This window comes from Globicephala melas, chromosome 7 (assembly GCF_963455315.2).
Source record: "Globicephala melas chromosome 7, mGloMel1.2, whole genome shotgun sequence".
Classification (NCBI taxonomy): domain Eukaryota; kingdom Metazoa; phylum Chordata; class Mammalia; order Artiodactyla; family Delphinidae; genus Globicephala; species Globicephala melas.
In genome coordinates, this window is record NC_083320.1 from 73679939 (window position 1) to 73702771 (window position 22833).

Consider the following 22833-nt stretch of genomic DNA (forward strand, 5'->3'; position numbering starts at 1 on the left):
TTACCTTATTATATCAGTTTCTTTAATTTTGTGTTTTGCAACAACGTCTGGAGGAATTGTTCTCCAACCAAAGTTCATTGGCCACACAAAGATGCCTCTTTGAAAGTTGTCCACTGTCATGTAACTAGTCCAGGAAAAAAAACCAAAGTGCTGCCTGAGATCATACACATACACTTAACCAACCCGACATCATGTCTTGTGCAAGTGAATGAAACAAGTGCCTATGCAGATGATTTTAGATCATCACAAACTTTTTAACAACGTTTCAATAAAATGTATGAGTAAAATTTGCATCAGTGACTAACTGGCTGGATTGCTCACTTTTAACTTACACTTCTCTTTTAATAATGTTCCGGCCATTTTTGAGGAAAAAAAACCCACTTAGGAATATATATGTGTATGTGTACATATATATATATGTATACATACAGATACCACAAAAAGAAAAACTAATCTTAAGGAAAATAAATATTTGGGGGTTCAGCTGAATAGAAAGAGGAAAGACCTGGACGATGAGTATTAGTATTTATTAGCATTAAGGGTTAAGAATTTGTGATAATCAAATAAACAATTGGATTGATCAGCTTTCATCTCAAGATATCTATCATGTATTTCCATTTATTTAAACAGATAAATTGTGTATTACTTAGATTTGCAAAAATGTACATATTAGGAGTATGACCAGTACTTTCTGCTGCTGGTTAAAACTCACTTAAGTATCTTGTGGAATATGACAATATTACCTCATATCCTTATCATTGATGACTTCAATTACTGGACAGGCTACTTTCTTTCTACTTAAATAAACTCTTTCCAGAAGAGGTTCCAACCAACCAACGTTACATTCCACGTGAGAATCTAAGAATGTCAACACGTCACCTACAGAGCCAGAAAAAGAACAATTATTTGAAAATGCAATACACTGAATGTGTGTACGTCACGTTCAAAGGTCCTGGGGACTGATCCAGAAATGTGGTTGTAAAGGCAGTAGTCTTTTCTTCTCACTGAATTTCTTCCTTGTCTCTCTAATTTCATTCCATAATGACATAAAAGAAATTTTGTTTCTAGCAGTCCCTTGGAGCAAGCATTATTTATGTTTGGAAAAAATTGATCAGCCACTTAGAATGCGGAGCCAAGGCTCTGAAGGGAATATTTAGTATTAAAGTTAGTTGATTTTGTCCCTTCTAAGGAGGGTGGGTCCCATTAACTCTGGGGTAGAGGACTGGGACTTTGTTTTGCAGAAGACAAGGAAGAGTTTGAGATTCCAGGTTTGGCCTTAGGAATGATGAAGAGGACAAATCGCTCCACATTATAGGAGTGAAAAGGAATTAAAGTGGGGGAACTAGTAAGACTAGGAGGTAGTTTTAAAAGGCTTACGGAGGGGGGAATGGGGAGTTGTTTAATGGGTATAGAGTTTTAGTTTCATGGGATGAAAAGAGTGCTGGAGATTGGGTGCCCAACAGTGTGAATGTACTTCACAGTGAACTGTACATTTGAAAAATTGTCTGTCCTTGTTGAGCACAGACGCCCACTTATACTTAGGTGACCAACTTAGGATACTTCTGCTAGCACCAATTAGTGATGGAGATTGTGCTTAGAGTTCCTTGATGAATGTGGACCTGCTGCCCATTTAATTTTACAGAATGATTTATAAGTGATGGTGAGGAAATCATGTGTCTTCCCTGCAGCAGGAACAAGTTGTAGAAATTTACAGAAAGATTGTTGCTCTTCAGGAGACCTGAGAGTTGGCCAGAAGTTAGATGTCACTTGTTCTCCACACACTAAAAGTTAGTCAGAGAGTTACACTTTTGCCTTATTATTTTGTAAAAGACTCTTTCAGACTCTCAGAGAGCCTGACATTACTCTGAGACCAAATGTGGCTAACTCGACTTCTGTTTCTGCATGTCCTTGGATATCTGATCCCAACCTTGCCTGTGGCTTCTCTTCCCTCCTCTCTGAATCCTAAAGGGTAAGTCTTTAGGAAGCAGTAGCTGTCAAGGCCTGTCAGATTCTGGATTCAGAGTCTTACCTTCGATCTCTTTGTTTGGTCAGGCATTCTAGAGAAGATTTCTACACCGGTATCTTTGCTGATCTCTGATTATAGAGACTCTTCAAATCCACCGCAGGCTGCTGCCTATGCTCTACTTGTGAGGTCAGGGGAATGCCTGGGAGAGTTTGGGAGGACTCACTAGGCTGGCCAGCCCTGCTCAGTGCCATCCTTGAATGGTCCCTGAATTACATCCTTGACAAAATCTGGTACAGGACCTCCTGAGTTCCCTTAAACTCTCCACAGGGTTCAGGTGCATTTCAGGGCAGTTGGATTTATCTTTAGATGAGGCTGTTATTAACCCCATCAAACAGACATTTCTGCTTCTTTCTAAACTCAGACATCAGCCCTCCACTAATGCTGCTCAAAGTATGGGCCATAGACACTGCCATCTATAGGGAGATAGGGACAGAAATTGAGAACAAATGTTTTGAAACTTTATAGCAGTTTGCCAGAGTAATTGGTTAATTTATTGTCTATTTCATATACATGTGTGTTATATATACACACACACATATATAATTATGTATATATCTGTATGTGTGTATGTATATATAATTGTGTATATAGCTATTTTTTCCCATTTCTTTTTTAGGTAATTCATTTTTATTATCATTTATAAAGGTGTCCACAAAAAATGGAAATGAAGAGAAGTCCTCCTGTGATAGTTTGGGAAGTCACTCTCTGTTGCATAGTGGCAAGCAGTTAAGATGCACCTCGCTGAAGTTTTTCAGAGTTGTGCCCCCTTAGTGAGTCATTAAAACAATTTATTGAGATTGGCCAGAATCTAAAAAAATAAATAAAACAGAAAAGCAGATATTAGAATCGTCATGCACTTCTTAACATGGGTCACGGTCAAAAGAGTTTGAAAGTTACTAAACTAAGGCTGAGCTAATGTGTTCAAGGGTGTTAATGAATGGCTGAGAAACAAATTTACAATTTTACATTTGGATTTACTAAATTCAAGGAAATCATTTTATGGTGTAACTATAAGTTATTGAGACGGCCAATGGCAATAACTTTGATCAAGTTCATTGCACCCCTTCTGAAGGTGGCCTCTCATACCGTCTAACAATTTGGGCTGTTCTGGAGATCATTACCAGCAGGCCTTGTACTCCAGGCAGGCAGAGAGACAGTTTTTATAAGCAGCACAGTTTTGGTCCTGTATTCATCAGCTTTCTCTATATGGATGTGTAATTTTCATCTCAAACTGAGATGGACAGAATCAGAGCTCAGTTGCAATCCCAAACCTGTGCCTCTGGTCATAGCCCCACCATCCACCAACTTGTTCAGATTCCAATCCGAGGGGTTTTTTTGACTCCTCATATTAACACTCTCTTCACATCTTACCTGATGGCAAGTCCTGCAGGCTCTGTGTCCACAGTAACTCTAAATCTGACCACTTCCTCTATCTGCCCTGGTACATTTCTGGTACCTGGACAACTACAGTAGCCTCCTAACTAGTCTCCCTACATCGTCTCTGACTTCCCTAATGTCTATTCTCTACAAAATGGGCAGAATGAACTTTTAAGATGTAAGTCAGACAATTTTATTCTCCTTTTTAATGTCCTTCATTGACTTCACATTATACCAAGAATATCGCCTGCATTTCTTGAGTGACTCAGAAAACTTTACAGAAGACAGCCTTTGCCTTTCTCCCCCAATGCATCTCTTACCACTCCCTCCATGGTCAGCACCCATCGGCCATAATAAACTTCTTTCTTTAATTTGAATATGCAGAGCTTGTTTCTGCATTGAGACATTTGCATTTCTTGTTCCTTTTGCTTGGGAATGTTCATCACACAGATCTCAGCTCAAAAGTTATCCACTTGGACTATTTCTTGACTATTTCATTTTTGTATCATTTGTGGATAATGACTTTCCAAAGGAAATCAAATGGAGAATTTCATTAAATTTTTCCAAATGCAGTCCATAATTAAGAATCTTAGCTGTCACCACAATGCCCGTTTTGGTGTGATGTGCTTGTTGTCAATTTAAGACTTCCATTACAGAGAGAAGAAATTTGTTAGCAAACCAATGGGATAAGAAAAGTTCCAAATCTGGGGTCTAGTTGCAAGACAGTGAAACTCTGGTGAGCAGATAATTCGGCTTCAGACAATGCTTGAATCCAAGCTGGTGGAGGTCTGCAATGCTATGGCTTACAGGGGCAGAGTGGTGGCTAAATGTCTAGAAGCAACAAAATGTAGTAGAAACAAGTGTAGGTTCTAAAGCCAAGGTTTCTGGGTTCTAATCCTGGCTCTACCACTTACTAGCTGGGAGAACTTGTCATAACTTCAGTGTGCCTCCTTATTCTCATCTATAAGATGAGGGAAATGATTGTATCTACTTCATAGAGTTATTGTAAGGATTAAATCAATTAATATAGAAAGTGTGTAGAATGGTACCTAGTACATAAGGTCAACTATTATTATGGGGTACAAGTGCATCCAGAGAGGATGTGAAAATGAACCAAAATGTTTGATGCTATTTTTAGAATACTTATGGAGAGAAAAGATATACCTTCTCCCCCATTCACCCACTAATACCCACACACTAAAAAGAGGTGAGGAAAAGAAGGCATGTTACTCTTTGGGAAGAGAGGGCAATTGGAAGAGCAGACAAAAGTCAGGGGAGAGATAATTAATTCTGAAGTTCTCAAAACCGATGGGGTCAGGTCAAAAAGTCACAGGCTTAAAGGGGTGCCTAGTGGTCAAATTTGGGATAATTTGAGCACACACACACAAATATGAATACTAATACTAATGCTGATAATATACACATTGACTTTTTCAAGGCATAAATCCATAGTGAAGTGGGCATAACAGGGGGTTAGAAAGGAGGGAGAGAAAGAGGGAGAGAGGGGAGAGAGAGGCAAAGAGAAAAAGAAAAAGAGAGATGTCTTCTTTACAAGTTGAATGCCAGCTCTAAAAGAAGAAGGAATGAGAGATTTAGAAAAACAGTTTTGCAGTCCTCAGTGTAATAATTGATTCAAGCAATGATCATCAATGGCTGCTAGATTATTGGATAAAATGTTGTGAGGGCAGACTTAGAGAATGAACTTATAGTTACCAGAGGGGGAAGGGTCGGGGGGGAGGGATAGACTGGGAGTTTGGAATTGACATGTACACATTGTTAAACTTAAAATAAAATGCCTTTCCATGAGAAATTTTAAAATATAAGAAAGAATGTTAGCAGTGAAAAAAAAATGTTGTGAGGAAACAGAATACTCACATGGATCAAAGTATCACCCACAAATTACTTCCTACTCTGAGGAAAACTCTAGCTGTCAACATCTTAACCGAGTGCTTAAAATTATTATCACCAACACTGGGACGACCTGGCATCGTGTCTCTTGATTTGAAGCGATAAGAAGTTCACAATTCCCATCACCTATGTAATAGAATTCTATATGGTATTCATGAAAAACATCCTGTGAGATAACAGTGAGAACATTTCCGAACATGGTCAATTGCACGAAGTAAATGGCCTGTACTCTTCAAAAACAAACAACTCAAGGGTAAGTAAGCAATGTATGTGGACTTGTCTATTTTAGACTGAGACTAGGAAGACCAAGCAACCAAATGCAGTGCATGACACTGAATTCGATTTCTAATTTCAAAAGTGAGAAACAGTTATTAAAAAATGGGGGAGCAATGAGGAAATTTGAAAAGATCATTTATTAGATGATATTTAGATGATGAAAGTCGTGCTAATGTAAGAGAATGTCTGTATTCTTCAGAGATGTCTACTGAGGTACTTAGAGATATGGTGTCATGATGTCAAAGTTCAGAAAAAGAGTGTATGTATGTATGTGTCTGTGTATGTGTGTGATGAAGCACGTAAAACTTTGTGGCACGAAATGATGGATATATGAGTGTTCACTGTATTATTATTTCAAATTTTCTGTATATTTGGGAAAAAAACTAAAATAAAAATGTAACCAAAACAAAAAATTAGCAGCTTCTTACCTGTTGCGTTCTGTGCCCCTGCCAGCCTGGCTCTTATTAAGCCATGTCTCTCTTTGAGGTGAAGAATCCGAACTTTTGGAAACTGAGACATGTATTTATCCAAGTTATCTTTCAGGTAGTCTATATCAGGGAAAGGATAGACAAGGAAACACTTTAATTAATGAGATCTGGACAATACTAGAAGTGCCTCTTCAATATCAAATTCCCAAAACTATGACATTTACTATAGTTACTAAACTTTATTCTTTGAACCATGCTGTCATTTTCTTGGATGGATTTTTCTCTGGGTTCAATACTCTAAGCTCTCCGTTTTCCCAAAACCCGAATCCGTCTTTTCAGTGTAGCCAAGTTACCGAGAGGAGGGCTTGCCTTTTCTGAGGACTTGTCAGGACAGGTACAAATTTACCTTGAAATAAATAAAGCTCAGGTTTCTGCACAAACTTTTCCCCTTGCTAAGGCCCCTTCTAAGACCTAGGGGAGAGTCTAAGCATTGTATGCAAACTGGAAAACTTGCAAAAGAAATATATTGTGACTGCAATTGGCTAAGACCACTGTCACTTCCTACTATGACACCCCCTCTATCACACCTCTGCTCTCTTGCTCTTTTGGGGGGTTTTGTGGGGTATATTTATGTAGCTTGCAGTTACTTCTATATGCAGTTAAGTTATTGACATATCCCAGGTAGGAATGTCTTCTAGGAATACTTCTGCTGGTCACTTTTCAACTAATTGTGAATTCTTTTTCTTAAAGAGGACCCCATAGAAGTTTTGGGTCCCACGAAATCCGAATAGGCCATTCCTAAAGGAACTATTCTCTGCTTGGTAACGCGATGCTATTTGTTTATGCTATGGAGGCCACTTCTTAAAATTTTCAACCAGTTTTCCTTAGGTATCTCCCTGCTCCTGGAGCTCAGTGTGACCCTGGTAGGTACTCTGAGGCTGAGGGAAATGGCTCCTGTCCTTGGGGTCATGACCAGGGCTAAGCTGCTCTATTAAGATTGTTGTCTCTTTGCTGCTTTCTAAAATTTTCTGAAGTGGGTTGCATTTTGGGAATTTGTAATGTGGTCTAGGACCTCTGGCAGTCATGGGACCATTTACATACACAATTGTTTTGACAGTCCAAAGGGAGAGATTCTTCACTGTAATAAACACAAAAGTAAAGACAGTGGTGGATTCTGCCTTTGAACTCTGTTGGAACCTCATTTTTCTTGTCCCTTTGGCAATTTGTCTTCTCAACACTTAGCTGAACATATAATAGGCTTGGCTCTTGAAGAAGAGAACAGAGGCCTTCCATTTCATTGTTTACTATAACTCTAGCTATTATCAGTAGGAAAGGCATCCCGTTAATTATGGAGTTTTTGCTTGTTAGATTCCATAAAAAGTTATTTATGCAATTGTAGAGAACATCTTATGGTCTCTGGAACTTCAAGGAGCTGTAGTTAGAAAATCACTTCTACATGGCAGAGAAGTCATAGCTAAAGGGAAGTCTGCGGTGGCTAGTTGAACAAGGCCCTGGATAGTTGAGCTGAATTTCTGTTACCCATAGACGTTTGGACTTAGGCCTCTAAGGCACAACATGAGAAAATGATTTGGCATTTGTAAAATGTTTATGCTTTATCAAATTATCCTGTAATTTTTGTAATTGCCATCCAAGCTGCTATTGCCTCATATCAAAGTTTGATTTTCCAGGGGGTAGTTTTCTTACCTTTGGTGCTGAAGTCATCCACCAGTAGAATCTCCTTGATGAGGTGCGGAGGAGAGCGGTTGAGGACACTATGAACAGACCTCAGGAGAGTGGACCACACCTCATCCACAAAGCACATGATGACACTGGTGGTTGGGAGGTTATTGTGTACACGTTGCTCTGCACACCTGGGCCATAACACAAGCAGAGCACAAAAGATGTGGCAACAAGATCCACAAGGTGGTTTTAAAAGTCACAGAGTGCAATTGTGTGTAAATACACACACACTCACACCATCTATCCATCTATCTATCTATCCATCCATCCTTCCATCATCTATTTATATCTTTATCTTTATATCTATCTATCCATAAGATGATTTTCTCATGTGCTTTTGTTGGGGAGAGTTATAAACAAAATAAAAGAGCAGAGGAAGGATACCAAATGACAATTGTTGCTATAAGAGGCCTAGACATGCCAGACATGAGAATGGCCTGTGGAGGCATTACCCTGCAGTGGAAAGGATATAGGCTTTGCAGGTAGTTAAGACACTATTTTGAAGCCCACAGCCAATATTTCTCAGAGATTTGTCTATTGATACTTTACTTAATCTCTCTGTGCCTCAGTTTCCTCATCTGTAAAGTGAGGTAATGGTTCTTACTGAAGAGAGGTTTACAGTTTAGTGAGAATGCACACTAGCACAGTTTCTGGGCACAGGAATTCACCAAATGGTAGCTATTGCTATCCTAATTAGGTTATATACCACAAGAGAACATGCCTATTCTCTTATTTAATGTTACTTAATTAACGTTAATTCAGCTAATGCTACCAAGTAGCTTATGATTGCCTTCCCAGTTGGCCTTCAGCCAAATGCCAAAGAAAATATTCTTTCCCACTGCATGTGAATGTATTTATGGATATAGATGATATGTATTCTATACTAATTAAACTCTTAAATAGCTAGCTTCTCTATCTATTTAAGGGGTCTTTGCTGAGACCTTCTCTGCTACAGGGTAGCCACAGTTGAAATAATTTTGCTGGCATGGAAGTGAGACAATGGCTACAGTGGGAGTTGGTATTCAGGTGGGTTGTAATTGGTCTTGGGACTTCTCCATGCCCTGAAGTGCATCGTGCCTCACTGCTGACATTCTCCCATCTCCCACCTGAGTAACTCTTCACAGGATGGAACCCAGGGGAACCTCACAAAGAGTGTTTGCCATATTTCTAACGCAGCTACTCTTAGTAATGTGATCATTAAATTACAATGATCATAAATAAATATTATCAGCCTTCTGCATTATTTCATTTTAAACCTCAGACTAACAGCATCTCTTCCCCTTTTTATAGAAGAATAATTGAAATCATGGGGAGTCTAGTCCATGATTATACTGTTAGTAAATGGCAGAGTTGGGACTCCAGCCCTGGTCCAGTTTGGCTCCAGAAATAACTATTCAGGAAATATTAGGTCCACAAGAATAAAAGCGGCTGGCTGTAGATGTGGCATTTTGTGGGAGCAGGTACTTCTGCCAGACAACATAACTACACTGTGCTTAGTCTGAAAATAAGAAATAGATGAGAGTAAAAGCCATAGAAAAAAACACATTAGAATGGCACTTTGCAGTTGGTAAAATACTATTATGTACATAGTTAACTTCAATCTTTATAACAACTACTTGAAATATATACTATTATACTCTTCTTCAAATAGAGCAGACTGAAGCTTAAGAAGTCAAATGAACTACCAAATGTAACATCCTTCACTGGAAAGAATGTATATGAGAATGTGAACAAATAGTTTAATCCAGATCTAGGTCATCAGAGAAAATGAGGTAAAAAGGAAAGTGGTAGAGGATTTTGAAGGTACTGGGGAAGTAGGGTTAAATATTCCATCTTGGGCTCTAAGTTGGGAAAGAGGAAGTAAAGCTAAGAGGAGTTTATTGGCCTGAGTGAAAGGAAGAGTATAGAAAACATCAGTGACCTCCTGTGACTCTCTCATCTCTAATTTTATAGTGTAAATGAATGGGAAATGCACATTTCACACATAAATATTCTTTACAACATTTGGTCCTGAAAAAAATAAATCAATTCTAAAAAGGAAGTATATATAAGTCCATGCCACTCTCGCTACTAAATGTAAAATAGCTAGCTAGTGGGAAGCAGCCTCATAGCACACGGAGATCAGCTCGGTGCTAGAGGGGTGGAATAGGGAGGGTGGGAGGGAGACGCAAGAGGGGCTATGGGGATATATATATATGTATAGCTGATTCACTTTGTTATAAAGCAGAAACTAACGCACCATTGTAAAGCAATTATACTCCAATGAAGATGTTAAAAAAATAAAATAGAAAGGAAGGGTCAGCTGCACAAATTCTGCCTGAGCCATCTGAATCAGCAGGCCTTAGCTGTGAAGTCCTAGAGCTGCTTATTATTAAAATTAGGTCGACTTTAGAAACATCTAGTTACAAATGAAAATACATTGGGGAGAGTGAACTAAGCAGGCTAACTCATGTTATATAACAAGGAAGATGAATCTTCTCATCTTATAAAACAGTCGATTTTTTTGGCCTCTTTTAGAAGAAAGTTCTAAGTGGTAATGTGAGCCAGTCTGAAATTGGAGGTTGAAAGAATGCTCAGGGATTTGAGAGGTTTGGGGAAGGCACCTCCCTTCACCAAATACCTGCTCCTTCTTTCCTCCTTTCCTCTCCATTATCTGTTGTGATGCCTTAATTTCCCCATCAGGAGTCTATATAGGTAGATCAGGAAGGATTCCACTAGATCCAATGTGGATTTCTATCCCAGGAAATAGTACCTCTGCCAGTTATGGACAAATATATATTTTAGATGCATTTGAGGAATCACATTGAAGATGACCCTGTGGAAGATTATGCTATACAGATCATACTGGTGCCTGGAAAAGGGGGTGGCATTAAAAGATGGGGAAGAGGGGCACAGAAGGATATGTGAGAGGTTTCAAATACAAAGTTTCGTAGTGTGTCTTGGTTTGGGTGGCTGAGATGCTAGGCTACTCTATCATTTATAGGTACCTGGTTTCCTGCATTACTAAACAGGTTAAACATGTTTCCAGGTGTATAGAAAACCCAGCATGCTTATTTTGTTCAAAGGCACAGTGGGTCAGAGAGGAAAGACTTTCAGCCTTATTAACTCTTGCATCATTCTTACACACGGACTGTCATCTACTTCCCATAGGTGGTGAAACTGTTTCAAGTTATCCTACATTGACCCAACTAAAGCAAATTTCCTTTCCTCCAGTTTGCCTATTGGAAACTTTTCTGCCACATTGGAGGGAGGAGTTGCAGCTCAAGTCAAGTCTAAGTTAAATGCAAGATATTTCTGAGTGTGCAATCTTTTTTGAGGTTAAGAATTCATATTTGTATTGTATATGCCCAGTCATCACACAAGTGAGGTACTTAGAGTCTACAGGCCTTGTGCTATACTTTAAAATTAACCCAACCTGTAACCTGTATGTTTGGGGGAAGTCTAGACTGAGATTACTGTAGTCTGTCCAGGTACTAAAAATAAAGGGGGATTCTAACGTGGGGCTCCACTGTCCTGCACAAAGTGGGTCCACTACTGTGTGGGAGAGAAACACTCTGGACTTGAGGAAGATGACTAAATACTGAGAACTTTCTGATACTTATTGGCTGCATGCCTATGGGCAAGTCACGTAACTTTTCAGAACCTCAGTTTCCTCGCTGTTAGGATGAAGATTACAACGCCTTCATCACCGAATGTCTGTAAAGATTTGATGAGATGATGGAGATAAAAATATTTCTGTAAGTTCCATGGTAAAAAAACCCGTGCAAGGTCCTATGATTATGCAAAAGCACATGCACCCATCTTGACTGCACGCACTGCCCTTTTCCCAGGCCGTCCTTTAATCCAAATCTATCAAGGGCTCATCATTTACCAAGAGACTCAGGAAGTGATGCGTTTTGCCTTCTTGGCTTGTACGTGCTGAAGGCTCAGCCACTAACCTGATTTGTATGTAGCCTATCGAATAAAGAAGGTTTTAAATCAGACGACTGAGGAAATGATAATATTCCCTCATGTCTATGAATTTTTCATTTTTATTCCAAAACAGTCAAAATGGACTATGTGGGTCAAGTCTCAGTGTTCACAGGTTTGAACAGAAGGTCGAGGAGAATATTTTCTCAGCTTCTATTTGCAATTCAACTACTGCCTCAGTGTGAGCCTTCAGGGGCCTTTCCTCTCCAAGCTCTGGTATCTTTGGGAGGATCAGAAAGAGAATAGAGCATCTAGATGAGGAGCTCTGTCCAGAATTATATTCTTTTCTGCAAGACCTTAGAATTATTGAAGTTTCTTTTCCTCTCACTGATAAGAGGGTATAGTGATATAAAATTTTTACTTTTATGTTTTGTTCTTTCTAGGGTAGACTAGCCCTGACATTTAGTCAGAATTGCCTGACTACTAAGTTAGAAGTTTTCAGTCACACTCAGCACCCGTACTCCAAAGGCTGAAGCTGTGTTTCCTGAGGTAACTGCCTACCCATCAAAGCTACTGGACTCGGGCTTAGAAATATAAGCCACGAGCATCAATATTCACCAGTTCAACAATAGTCTGTTTTGAGCAGGCAGCTGTCAGAGTGAGGTAGGGATGGGAGGGAGAAGAGCAGGAGGTGGGGGCTTCCCTGGTGGCGCAGTGGTTAAGAATCCGCCTGCCAATGCAGGGGACATGGGTTCGAGCCCTGGTCCGGGAAAACCCCACATGCCGTGGAGCAACGAAGCCAGTGTGCCATAACCACTGAGCCTGTGCTCTAGAGCCCGTGAGCCACAATTACTGAGCCCACGTGCCTAGAGCCCGTGCTCCGCAACTAGAGAAGCCACAGCAATAAGCCCGTGCACCGCAATGAAGAGCAGCCCCCACTCACCGCAACTAGAGAAAGCCCGCGAGCAGCAATGAAGACCCAACGCAGCCAAAAATAAACAAATAAAAATAATAAATGAAATTAAGAAAAAGAGCAGGAGGTGGTGTGATGTGGCAGAGATAGTTCTGGGTGGAGGTTAGGGCACCTTTCAGGTAGTTCTGTCACTCCTGGGGTCTGTGACCTTGGACAAGTCACTTCCTTCCTCAGACTTCTCTGTAACGCAGGGGACAGGATTAGAGTTCTCCTGAAGCTTCATCTAGTATTAACTTTCGGTGAGGCTCTATGTAATTTTAGCCTCATAAGTGCTTCCCTCTGGGTCATGAGAGCCAGAGCAAAGGTAAATTAAAGTGTTGTTTTGGGCTTTAAATCTTTGGACATTTTCTCTCTGGTCCTTAGAAGCACCTTAACAAGGTCCTGCGTGATCTGGACTCTGCTTACTTCTATGGTCTCATTTCTACCCTCCCTGCTCTCCCCAACCCTATGTCAGATTTCCCTCAGTTTCTCAATGGATTATTCTTTTTACCCCCTTTCCCATGTCTCTAACTCCCTCCCCCTTCAGGTTTCAGATGAAACACTTCTGCCCTCTCTCAGGCCAGGCTCAGCCTTTCTCTTCCTTGTCCCAGTAGTTTACTCTGCTTCTGAAGAACGTTTTCATGTGTTTGCCTTGAAGGCAGGACCCATGCTCAGATGTTAGATTGCAGAGTAGGCAGGCACTCAGAGATATTTGTCCACTGCTGAGCTGTGGTTGTTGGGCAATTTTATGGAGTCACCTTTGCTTAGTGCTGTATAGAAAATGATTTCCTGTAAATTTTCTCCCTGACAAGGTACCTGACGTGCAAAACTAATTCCCCTCGTATACCTCTGACCCTATCCCCCTCCCTGCAACTACCCACCCCAAGTATAAGGAAGAGAGATGTTTTAATTTCTGCTAAAGTCATATGATTATAAGGAAACAAAAGAAAGAGGAGCTGTATCCTATGGAAAGAGCACTAGAATTAGAAGCCAGAAAATTTTCTTGCTGGGACAGCAGACCTATCAGTTAATCTCTTAGAGCCTCACTTTTCTCATCTGTAAATCATATGAGAGATAGTATGTCTTTCATAGTATTGTTGTGAGGATTGTTTAGAATAAAAAACCTCCACACACATATAAAATCTACACACACACACACAATCACTGCCTGCAACATAAATAAAGACCTTTTTGGTGAGGCTCAGCAAGGGACAGATCCCCTTTATTCAGAGAGACTTGGCAAACCCAGGAGAGGCAGAGGTGTGGATGGTCACTATAAGGGCAGAGCAGGTGGGGTGGGGAGAGAGCCAAACTGGTGTAGTTGAATCATTGCCGAGTGAAGAAAAATCAGAAGACTGAGGGTTGGATCCCAACCCTACCATTCATGAGCTGTGAGTCCCTGGGCAAGTTACCTTTCCCTGTGCTTTTTTCCTCATCTGTAGCACTTTATCAATCTGGCATGGCTGTTGTGAGGATCAAACACGATGACGTACATGGAGAATGGAAGGTCCCAAGGTCCCAGCTGCCCAGCTCGTGACAGGCAGTGAGCAAACAGGCGTGGAATGAAATGAACGGCCACCAACTACATTGCCTACCGCAATCTGAAACCTCAGCTTCCTCTCTAAGTCTCAGCTTCTCTACAGGTGAAGCTGGGACAGCGACAGTACCTGCTTTGAAGAATAATTTTAAGGAACAAATGAGAAGGCAGGTCATAAAGGCCTTTTAAAACACTGTACTCAAGTTTCTCTGCCCTGACCCTTCTCACACATACCCGTACACCAACGTTTTAGAAGTGGGGCCAGTTTAGAAGATGTTTTAGTTTCGAATAATATAGATTTGTTTTAAACATAGAGGAGACTCTAAAAAGCTCCCTTTATTCTGAAAGCAAACAACAAAACAGAGCTTCTAAACAAACATTGCTCTTTTTCCCCCATTTTCTGAACCTTGAGCAAAAAAATGTTCCCTTCTTGAGAGGCTCTTCTCTGAATGGGTCACCCAGGACAGCCCAACAGGGAGTTACTTTCTGGGACAAGAGTACTCGGGGCTGTATCACCATAAGAATTTGATAAATAATTTTATGATGGTTAAACTGGGCCCTGGATGAGGTGTGTAAAAAAGAAGTGTACACAGGTTCGAATTTCTATATTCACTAATTCCTCTCTCGCATAAATATTTCTAGGTCTCTGGCGGTATTTAGATGACAAAGTCACGGATTTGCTTTAACATTTCTCAGTTTTACATTAATTAGGAACTGTTTTCTTCTCTTCGAATCAGTAGCAGAAGTGTGTTTTATATCCTCTGGTCATCTCTCTCCTTATCATTCCCCTAGTTGTGGGGAGAGTGTGATAAGTAAAAATGTCAAAAGCTCTATAGTCATCTTTTGGCCACATTTAACCTTTGTCTTGTTATGGTCTAGCCTGCACCCTTTAAACAAAGTTTGCTTTATATTTCCAGCTTCCTGATACAACTTTTTAGTGAAATAGCACACTGTGCTCTAACACACACGAAGACACTAATGTGCATATACACATACACACACCCAATTCAAAAGCAACATTGCTTTGTGTACACTCATGGAAGAGAAGGCAGGAAATAACCCTTTTAAATCCATCTTGTGAGATTTATTTTTTCCCCTGCCCTTGTTCGGTTTCTCAGGGAGGTCTCAGAGCTTTTCCAGTCAATTTTAGATAATGTTTTTCTATCACTATTAGTCACAAAAGCTATCTCATTTCACCAATTAAAATACTAATCTTATGTAAAACTAAGGACATTGAACTTCATATAACAGTAAAGTTTCTCTTTTCTCTCAGCCTGATACACACATCTAGAAGCATGAAGTCTGGAAGGCTATGTGGTCAGTTTACTTTCAGTAATTCATTAGTTGTGGTTTTTGACCTCACTGGGATTGGGAGAGTAGGGGAGAGGTGGACATGTAGGTTCTATAAAGGTTTTTCTTTCCCCTCAGTAAATTGGACTGGTTTGTGGCAAATGCGCGGTGCTATCTTTTGCTTTTCATATGTGCCAAAGAAAACTCTCTTTAGCTGCGTAGGAAGGAATCAAATCATTGGTTGACAGTCCCAGCTCTGGGCTAAGAGAACAGGCCCATTCTAGTTGCTTTATTGAGGGGCTTGCCAGAGTACTGTAGGAAAAGCAAAGCATTAAAATAAACAATTGGCTAACATCGTGATGACACAGCAGTGCTAGAAGAGCATGCTGTAATTCTTACTGTCCTCTAAAAAACTAAATATTGGCAGCAAACATGTCTTTGAGTCATTTTTCTCTAAATGCAGACTCAGGAAGTGCACTCTTAAAATAAGTTCATTTTTGGAGTTACATCTTCACTCTAGCTGCAGGCCACAGGACAGACTTCTCTAAGTAGAATTGCTCTGCATTTCCAGTAGATAGGAAATGTTTTACCAAAGCCTGTGTGTACGTATTGATTATTGCTGGCTAAAACAAACTTCAATAATTAATAGTAAGCACTGCAAGGATTAGCTTTTTATAAAGAAAGGGTTAAATATGGAAACTTGAAATAACCGTCAAAACAGTATTTTATCTGAAGCATATTTTATAGGCAAAAATTCTAAGCAAAATGAAATTGTATTTTATTTACTGGCATAAAACATTCTCATAAATAAGATAAGGAGATTTTCAACCATTGAAAGTCAAAACATTAAATTGACAAACCAAACAACAACAAAAATACGAATTAATGAATGAACATGAATTAATGAATAGACAATAGTGTTAGAATAGGATGTATTTACCTTAAACGAGACACCAACATATTCCATATATTCAAAATGAAAAATTAGGAAGTCATTATTAATTTGTAAAATGACTTCTTGCAAGCCTAATTTGAATAGTTATCTATCATTTATTTTTTTAAAAATAGTATCAGTATTCAAAAATCATTTCAGAGAATCTTATCTTTAAAACCATATTGTGTAAACTTGTATCTTTTGAGTCCACAGCACTGTGCTCAGTGCTAAATGGATACAAAATAAAGTAAAAGACAGAGTTTCCTTCCTAAGCTTAGAATTTCACTGAGAAGTTGAAACAGATTCTCAAGGCCACGGTTAGTGAAGGGCACACAGCAAGGAGTGTTTCAGTAACCAGGAGAGCGCATTAATGGTCATGGGAATTTAGAGGTCACAGCCAAATCATGGTCTAGATGGAGGTAAGATACAATTAGATTTTGAGCAACGTCAGGTTAAGATGTTCTAGGAGAAATGGTGACGACTGTGAAAGGTGAGGATGGGGGGAAGCCGTGGGAAGGGACAAGTTAAGAAAAATATCAGTGGATGGTAACAAACGTGAAGAGTAGAGAAAGATAATAAGACTCTCCTTATGCTGAAGGCCCGCATTAGAGAGCATGTCACATGCAGCAAGCGATAGCCACACAGCAAGGGTCAGAAATCAGGGTGGCACTGAAAAGGACAGTGAGAATAATGCTAATGACAGAAAGGAGTTTTTGTGCTTTTGGAAAAGGCCAGGACTATATCTCAACATCTCAGAAATGGTTCTTTGGGACTCAGGAGAAAAGGAGAGAAGAGCAGTTTTGGAAAAGAGAGTCTGATTTTAGAACAAGAGCAAGTGAAGTTGTCCTGGGAATGCTGCTTCTCTCTTCTCCTTCTCAATGTCAACCTCATCCTAGCATATCGGTTAAATCATCATCCTTAAGAACTATTAACTACTTATTATCTTTACTGAGGGGACCTAAATTTAAACAAACATACTAGCAAATCTATGGTTTTTATCCTTGTTTTGGTTCAATGTATATTCAATAGCCAGTTATGACACGTCAGTTATACTGTGTTAATCAATCCATAACATGGATTTGGGGGGAATGAAAGAAGCAGTAAGGGAGATATTTCCCAGAACTCTTAAAATTTAAAGGTTCCAGTGGGTTGCTACCATAGCTAATTTTAAGGCCAGTCCTTCGGCATTCTAATAGATTCTTTCTCTCCCCCTTTCTTTCTTTCTTTCTTTCTTCCTTCCTTCCTTTCTTTCTTTCTTTCTTTCTTTTTTCTTTCTTTCTTTCTCTTTCTTTCTTTCTCTTTCTTTTTGCCTCTCTCTCTCTCATGTGTTTGCGCACACACACACACAAACACACACACACATTCTTATTATATTCTATAACAATTTCCCCCATGCTGACTTTTAAAATTTATTATCTCAAAAAATCTTATTGTGTGTTTTCTTACAAGCATCTCATATACCTTTTGAGCAAAGCTGAAAAAAATAAAATCAAAGTAAGAGAACTTTAAATCATGCCAACCTGATGAATCAAATGTTTTTCATTTGTATTTTCTTCCAAACTTTATCCATATGAATACATAATTTGCACATACTTAGAGTGTTTGGGTAAAAGAAAAGAAAAATAATTTATTCTCTTTCCTGTAAGAATGGCCCAAAAGGGGTTCTGTACACAGGATCCCTTCTGGCTTAAGACTGTCACCTCCATCCTGTCGGAAGAGTAGAGCATCAGGTAGGCACCTTGCCAAGAGCACCTATATTTAGCCAAGGTGGGTTGTGTGATAAGAGGGAGGGGCCTGGTCACATGCTGTCTGACTCATCCTCTCAAGCACACGTGTCACTCACTTTCTCCTACTGTTGGGACAGCCTCCTTCAGAAGACAAAGCCTGACCATGACTTCCCTGGGCAGCAACACTTAATTTCCACAGACCAAATTTCAGAAACGAACAAGCACTGGGAGCTACTGAGCCTTCAATAAATCACATGGACGCTAACATCATTATTACTTGCTTTTGGCCCTCATACAATTGTCCTTTCTCTGGTTTGGAAGTGCAGCCTGGGCTTCTGTGCAGTGTCTTATTTCTCTCCAAGCTCCATAGCAGTCTGCCAGGCCACAGAAGGGATGTTAAAATAAAGCTACTCTCCTACTTCATTCTCTGGTGCTTTGTGTTCAAAGTTGGCATGTATAGTATATGGCCATATAGTATATACTATATAGGATATGTATAGTAATATGTTGTACATAGTGTGGTATATATAGTATATGCCCTATACTGGCATATTTGGATGTACCATACATAGTGTATATGTGTAGTAATATAGTGATATATCATAAATGTATGTGATATATGATATACAGGATTTCAGATCAGAGCTGGTGCAGCATAATTTTGGGGATCATTTTGGTAGTAATTAGTAAGATATGGGCGATCAACATAATTTTGAGCATGGATTTTAATAATTTCTCTATAATTGCTAGCTCTATGACCACAGACAATATAACTTCCCAGGGCCTCAGTTTCTTCATCTTTACTTTGGGTATATTTGTGTTCTCCTCAAGGTTGTGAGTTTCACCAGGGTGAGGAACATGAATGGCAGAGTGCTTGGCCTAAGCAGGTGATTAGCGCATGGCCAATAGCCATCTGCCAATGGCTAAGAGCTGAAAATGGCTAACATCCCAATGAAGAGGCCCCTCTCACCAATATGAATACAGGCACATCTATATCTTCCTTCCTCTTAGTAACACTGAATACCTAGATCACAGAGAAGGGTTGTTTCCCTTTTTTTTTCTTTTTTTTACAGAAGCCAAACGAGGGCATTCTTTACAGACCACATGTGCTAAATCTGAATCTTGATATTCCCTAATTCCACCTTCTCGGCAAACATTGTTTGGCTCAGGAATTGCATATCAAGGCACACATGGAGTTGCATTATCAATGAATGGGTAGTGAACATATGGCTATGAGGTACCCTCACTTATGAGTGGGCCAAAAAGAGCCAGAAACCGAATATATTTGAATCAGATTAAATATTTGTGATCTACTTTCTAGTTAAAGGAATATAATTTTTTAAAAACTGGTTTATGAAGGCTCACTGGGCACCTTCAGAGCTGTGCTGTCTTGGAAGACTGAAGTAATTCCTGAGTGCCCTTACTTGTTGATTTGAACGCATAATGTCTGTTGCCTCCTTTGCAGAGCTCTTGTGAAATTCATGTGATTTGTGTGCAGTTGCTTCATAAACGGTGAAACTCTAGAAATATAAAATATTATATTCTTGTATGTCCTGTGGGTGTTTGCTACTTATTGGCTGATTGACTTTTTCCAAAATTATTATTCCTGTATCACTGAACTCCTGAACTATCTACCATTCTCATCTGTAAAGGATATTAAATTCTAAGGAGTAAGTCACTTCTTCACTTATGGTGATCATGACTCATGATTAGGCAGAATTCTGCTGGCTAAGACATGATTCCAGAGAGGCCGAGAAGGCTCCTTCTCTGTGCTCCTTTCCCAGATATACTCCTGACAAACTTGCTAATAATAAAAAATTCTGAAATTGAGAATTCACTTCATTGTCACTGTTTTAACGGAATTACATTTTAAGCTCTACCATTCATATACACCTTATTAGGAACTGAGCTCCCCTAATCATTTTGATAGGTTTTCAGTACAGAAAAGGGAACAGAACATGAGCTAATAGGGATGAGGGCCAAAGTCCCAGAGAAATAAATGTATAAAGAGAGTGCAATGGGTATGCTGATATCGGACTTTTTCTCTGTGTGGATGGTAGACTATTTGAACTGTGCCTAATGATTATTGTTGCTCTAATTCTCTAGGTGACCAAAAATCACAAAGAATAATCTAGAAATAAGTCTTCTCTATGTAAGACCCAAAATACTTGGGGCTGAGGAAAGAGAAGAAAAATGGATCTTACCCAGAAGGTCTTGTGTCTTCAATGGTTCTGTCCACTGGGATCAAATCACTGAGGTAGACATTGAAATTTCCTTCCTTCCATCTTCTTTCTACCTCCTTCTCCTTTCCATGGGGAACAACTACCGGACGTCCAAACTGACCGGGAGCTTTGGGGTCCCTTGGAGAAAGTGTCACATCAATTCTTAACACACGGTGCATTCCACCATCTTCAGGCGAACGAGCTTTTCTGTGACTTTGGTTGAGTTGTTCAGGCTGGGTTTTGGCAGTTAAGTTGATTCTTGCTGGCCCCAGCCCACGAGCTAAGGCTTGATTGGTTTGAGACACTGCTGCTCCCTGGAGAGCAAGAGAAGAGAAAGATGCCTCCCTGCTCTTCCTGGCAACGTGTTCCTCTTGGCGTTTGCGCAGTACCGTAGGAAATATAGTTTTGGTTTTGGAATTGGGGACCTCTTTGGTGTCTGTCTTTAGCCCCTCCTCCTTGGTTATAATCACAACATGGCTTTCAGACAAATTGAGTTTCTTCCCATCAGCCACTTTGGCTCCATCAACCTTTGGCAAGCCTCCCAACTGTGTCTCATTAATAGATTGCTTCTTTAAGCGACTTGAATTGGCAATGAACCTGGAAAAGGGAAGGTTCTTATTGGCTTTGTGTTTATTTGCATTTAGTTCTTTGCTCTGAGTCTCAGTTTTATTTAAGGCTATGGCTTCCCTGGGTTTTGGCACTGGTGGGCTGGCAGGGTAGGTCCTTTCATTTGCTACTGCCTGGAATTGCTGCTTTGATCTGTCAATATTAAGATGGATGGTCACATTTGGGTTCCTCTCAGCTGCTTGTTTTGATGTTTCACTGCTGAGACTAAGACTCTTCAGGCCCTCCTGGTTTATACCAACAGGTCCTGTGTGTACAGATATTTTGTCCCGTGGAGTTCCCCTTGCTGCTGTGAACGGCGTTTTCTCAGCCCCCTGGGCTGTCTTTTGCTTTGGCGTCACGTGCGAGGAAACTTCAGGTCTGACGTCTCGCCCCTCTGTCTTCCGCTTGGTAAAAGTCACTGGGGGGGTCAGCAGATACGCAGGACGCCACAAAGGTGCAACCTTGCCCCTTCCGGGGGCATTCTGCACGTTTCTTTCCTTCTGGGCTTGGTCCAAATCATCCTCAACCTTGAGCTTACTCTTTTCCGTCTTTCTAAAGTTCTCTTTGCCCCATACGCCCTTCCCGTGTCCCTTCGAGAGGAGCTTCATCTCTTTCACGCTGCTGTCAAGGCTCTTCCCCAGGTATGGCTGAACTCTGAACCCTATCCTCTCCCTCCGGATGATGTCTTCCTTCAGGACTCGAGTGTTGATCTCACTGAATGAGAGGCGGAGAGCTGCCATGTCAAAGAGCAGCCAGATGACAGAAGCTACAAATATAAATGCCAGGACTCGCCCACTTCCTCGGAAAAACTTTCGGATCTTGTTCATGGTACAAAGGCTTCCCTCGCAGCCTGCCCTCCCTCTGAGCCTGCTTACCTTGAGGGGAGAGGGAGCTGACGTAGTAGCAATAGCAGCAGCAGCAGCAGCAGCAAAGTTGCCAGAAAGCGGCCCCCTCCCCTGAACAGAGCAGGAAGCAGCAGTCCAAAGGGAGAGCTCAGCTCCTACCGCTTGTCAGTCTCTGCCTGCGTGGCATTTCACAGCAGAGCATCCGTGCCTGCTTGGCCGGCCCCTGGCTAAGCCCTGCTAAACATTGCCCTTTGGTCACCCTGGGAGCGGTCGATTCCAGCCGCCAGACAGGTCAACAGATCACTCGCCTCGTCTCCATGAGCCCATGTCCACCTTCCTACAAACCCAAGAAAAGGTGGGGTCTGGGCTGCGCCTTCTCTCCTCGCAGTTCTCCGTCTGCACGCTGTAACTCAACACCACTTCTCAGAAGGAAAACATTTCAAGCCATTACCCAGAAAACTTCATTCAGCTCTCACCTTCCGTGTTATGTGAGAGTGTGTGTGTTTTCAGGGCAATTAAAGAAAACTGTCTAACTTGGAGGGCATGTGTTCCTGGTTTGTAACCCCACCTACCCCATTCCTGCTTATTAACCCTGTTGTACCCAGGTCTCCAAGTGATGTGCCCCAGCAATTCATCAGTGAACTTAATGTTCCAACTTGGAGAGGTAATAGCTTATAGAAGGGGCTGAGCATAACCTCAGTACCAAAGGTGGGTGTTTGATTATTCAGAAGCCTTCTTGGGCCAGGGCGGTGGGTATCAAAATCTTTGTTTGTAAGTCAACTTTTTGTTTTAAATGAGTCCCTCTATTTTTATTATTAGATTCGGTGGCCATAAACTTAATTTGTCATATTGCTGTAAAAGTTTCTAAACCCTTACTCTTGGTTTGGATACTTGTCCCAGATGTAACAACAACTTGCAGGGTGAACCAGAACTTGGACCAGACTCTGAGTGGCACTGGTAGACTGGTAGGACACTGGTTCCGACAGCTTTGTGATGGTAGAATCACACTGAAGAAATCCTCCCAAATTCTGATTAATTGATGGAGGGGGAAAGGGG

At 40.6% G+C, this 22833-nt stretch overlaps 1 protein-coding gene across 1 annotated transcript in view; it reads right to left on the reverse strand.

The window, feature by feature from the left end:
* Nucleotides 1-21759, reverse strand: part of GALNT5 (polypeptide N-acetylgalactosaminyltransferase 5) — a 36308-nt gene extending 14549 nt beyond the window's left edge. Inside the window, exons 1-5 of the mRNA XM_030849901.2 lie at nt 20309-21759; nt 7720-7886; nt 6016-6135; nt 744-879; nt 5-124 (exon numbers count right to left, since the gene is read on the reverse strand). Coding sequence (XP_030705761.2) covers nt 5-124; nt 744-879; nt 6016-6135; nt 7720-7886; nt 20309-21759 — 1994 coding nt within the window. The remainder of the gene's footprint in view (nt 1-4; nt 125-743; nt 880-6015; nt 6136-7719; nt 7887-20308) is intronic.
* Nucleotides 21760-22833: the final 1074 nt, after the last annotated feature.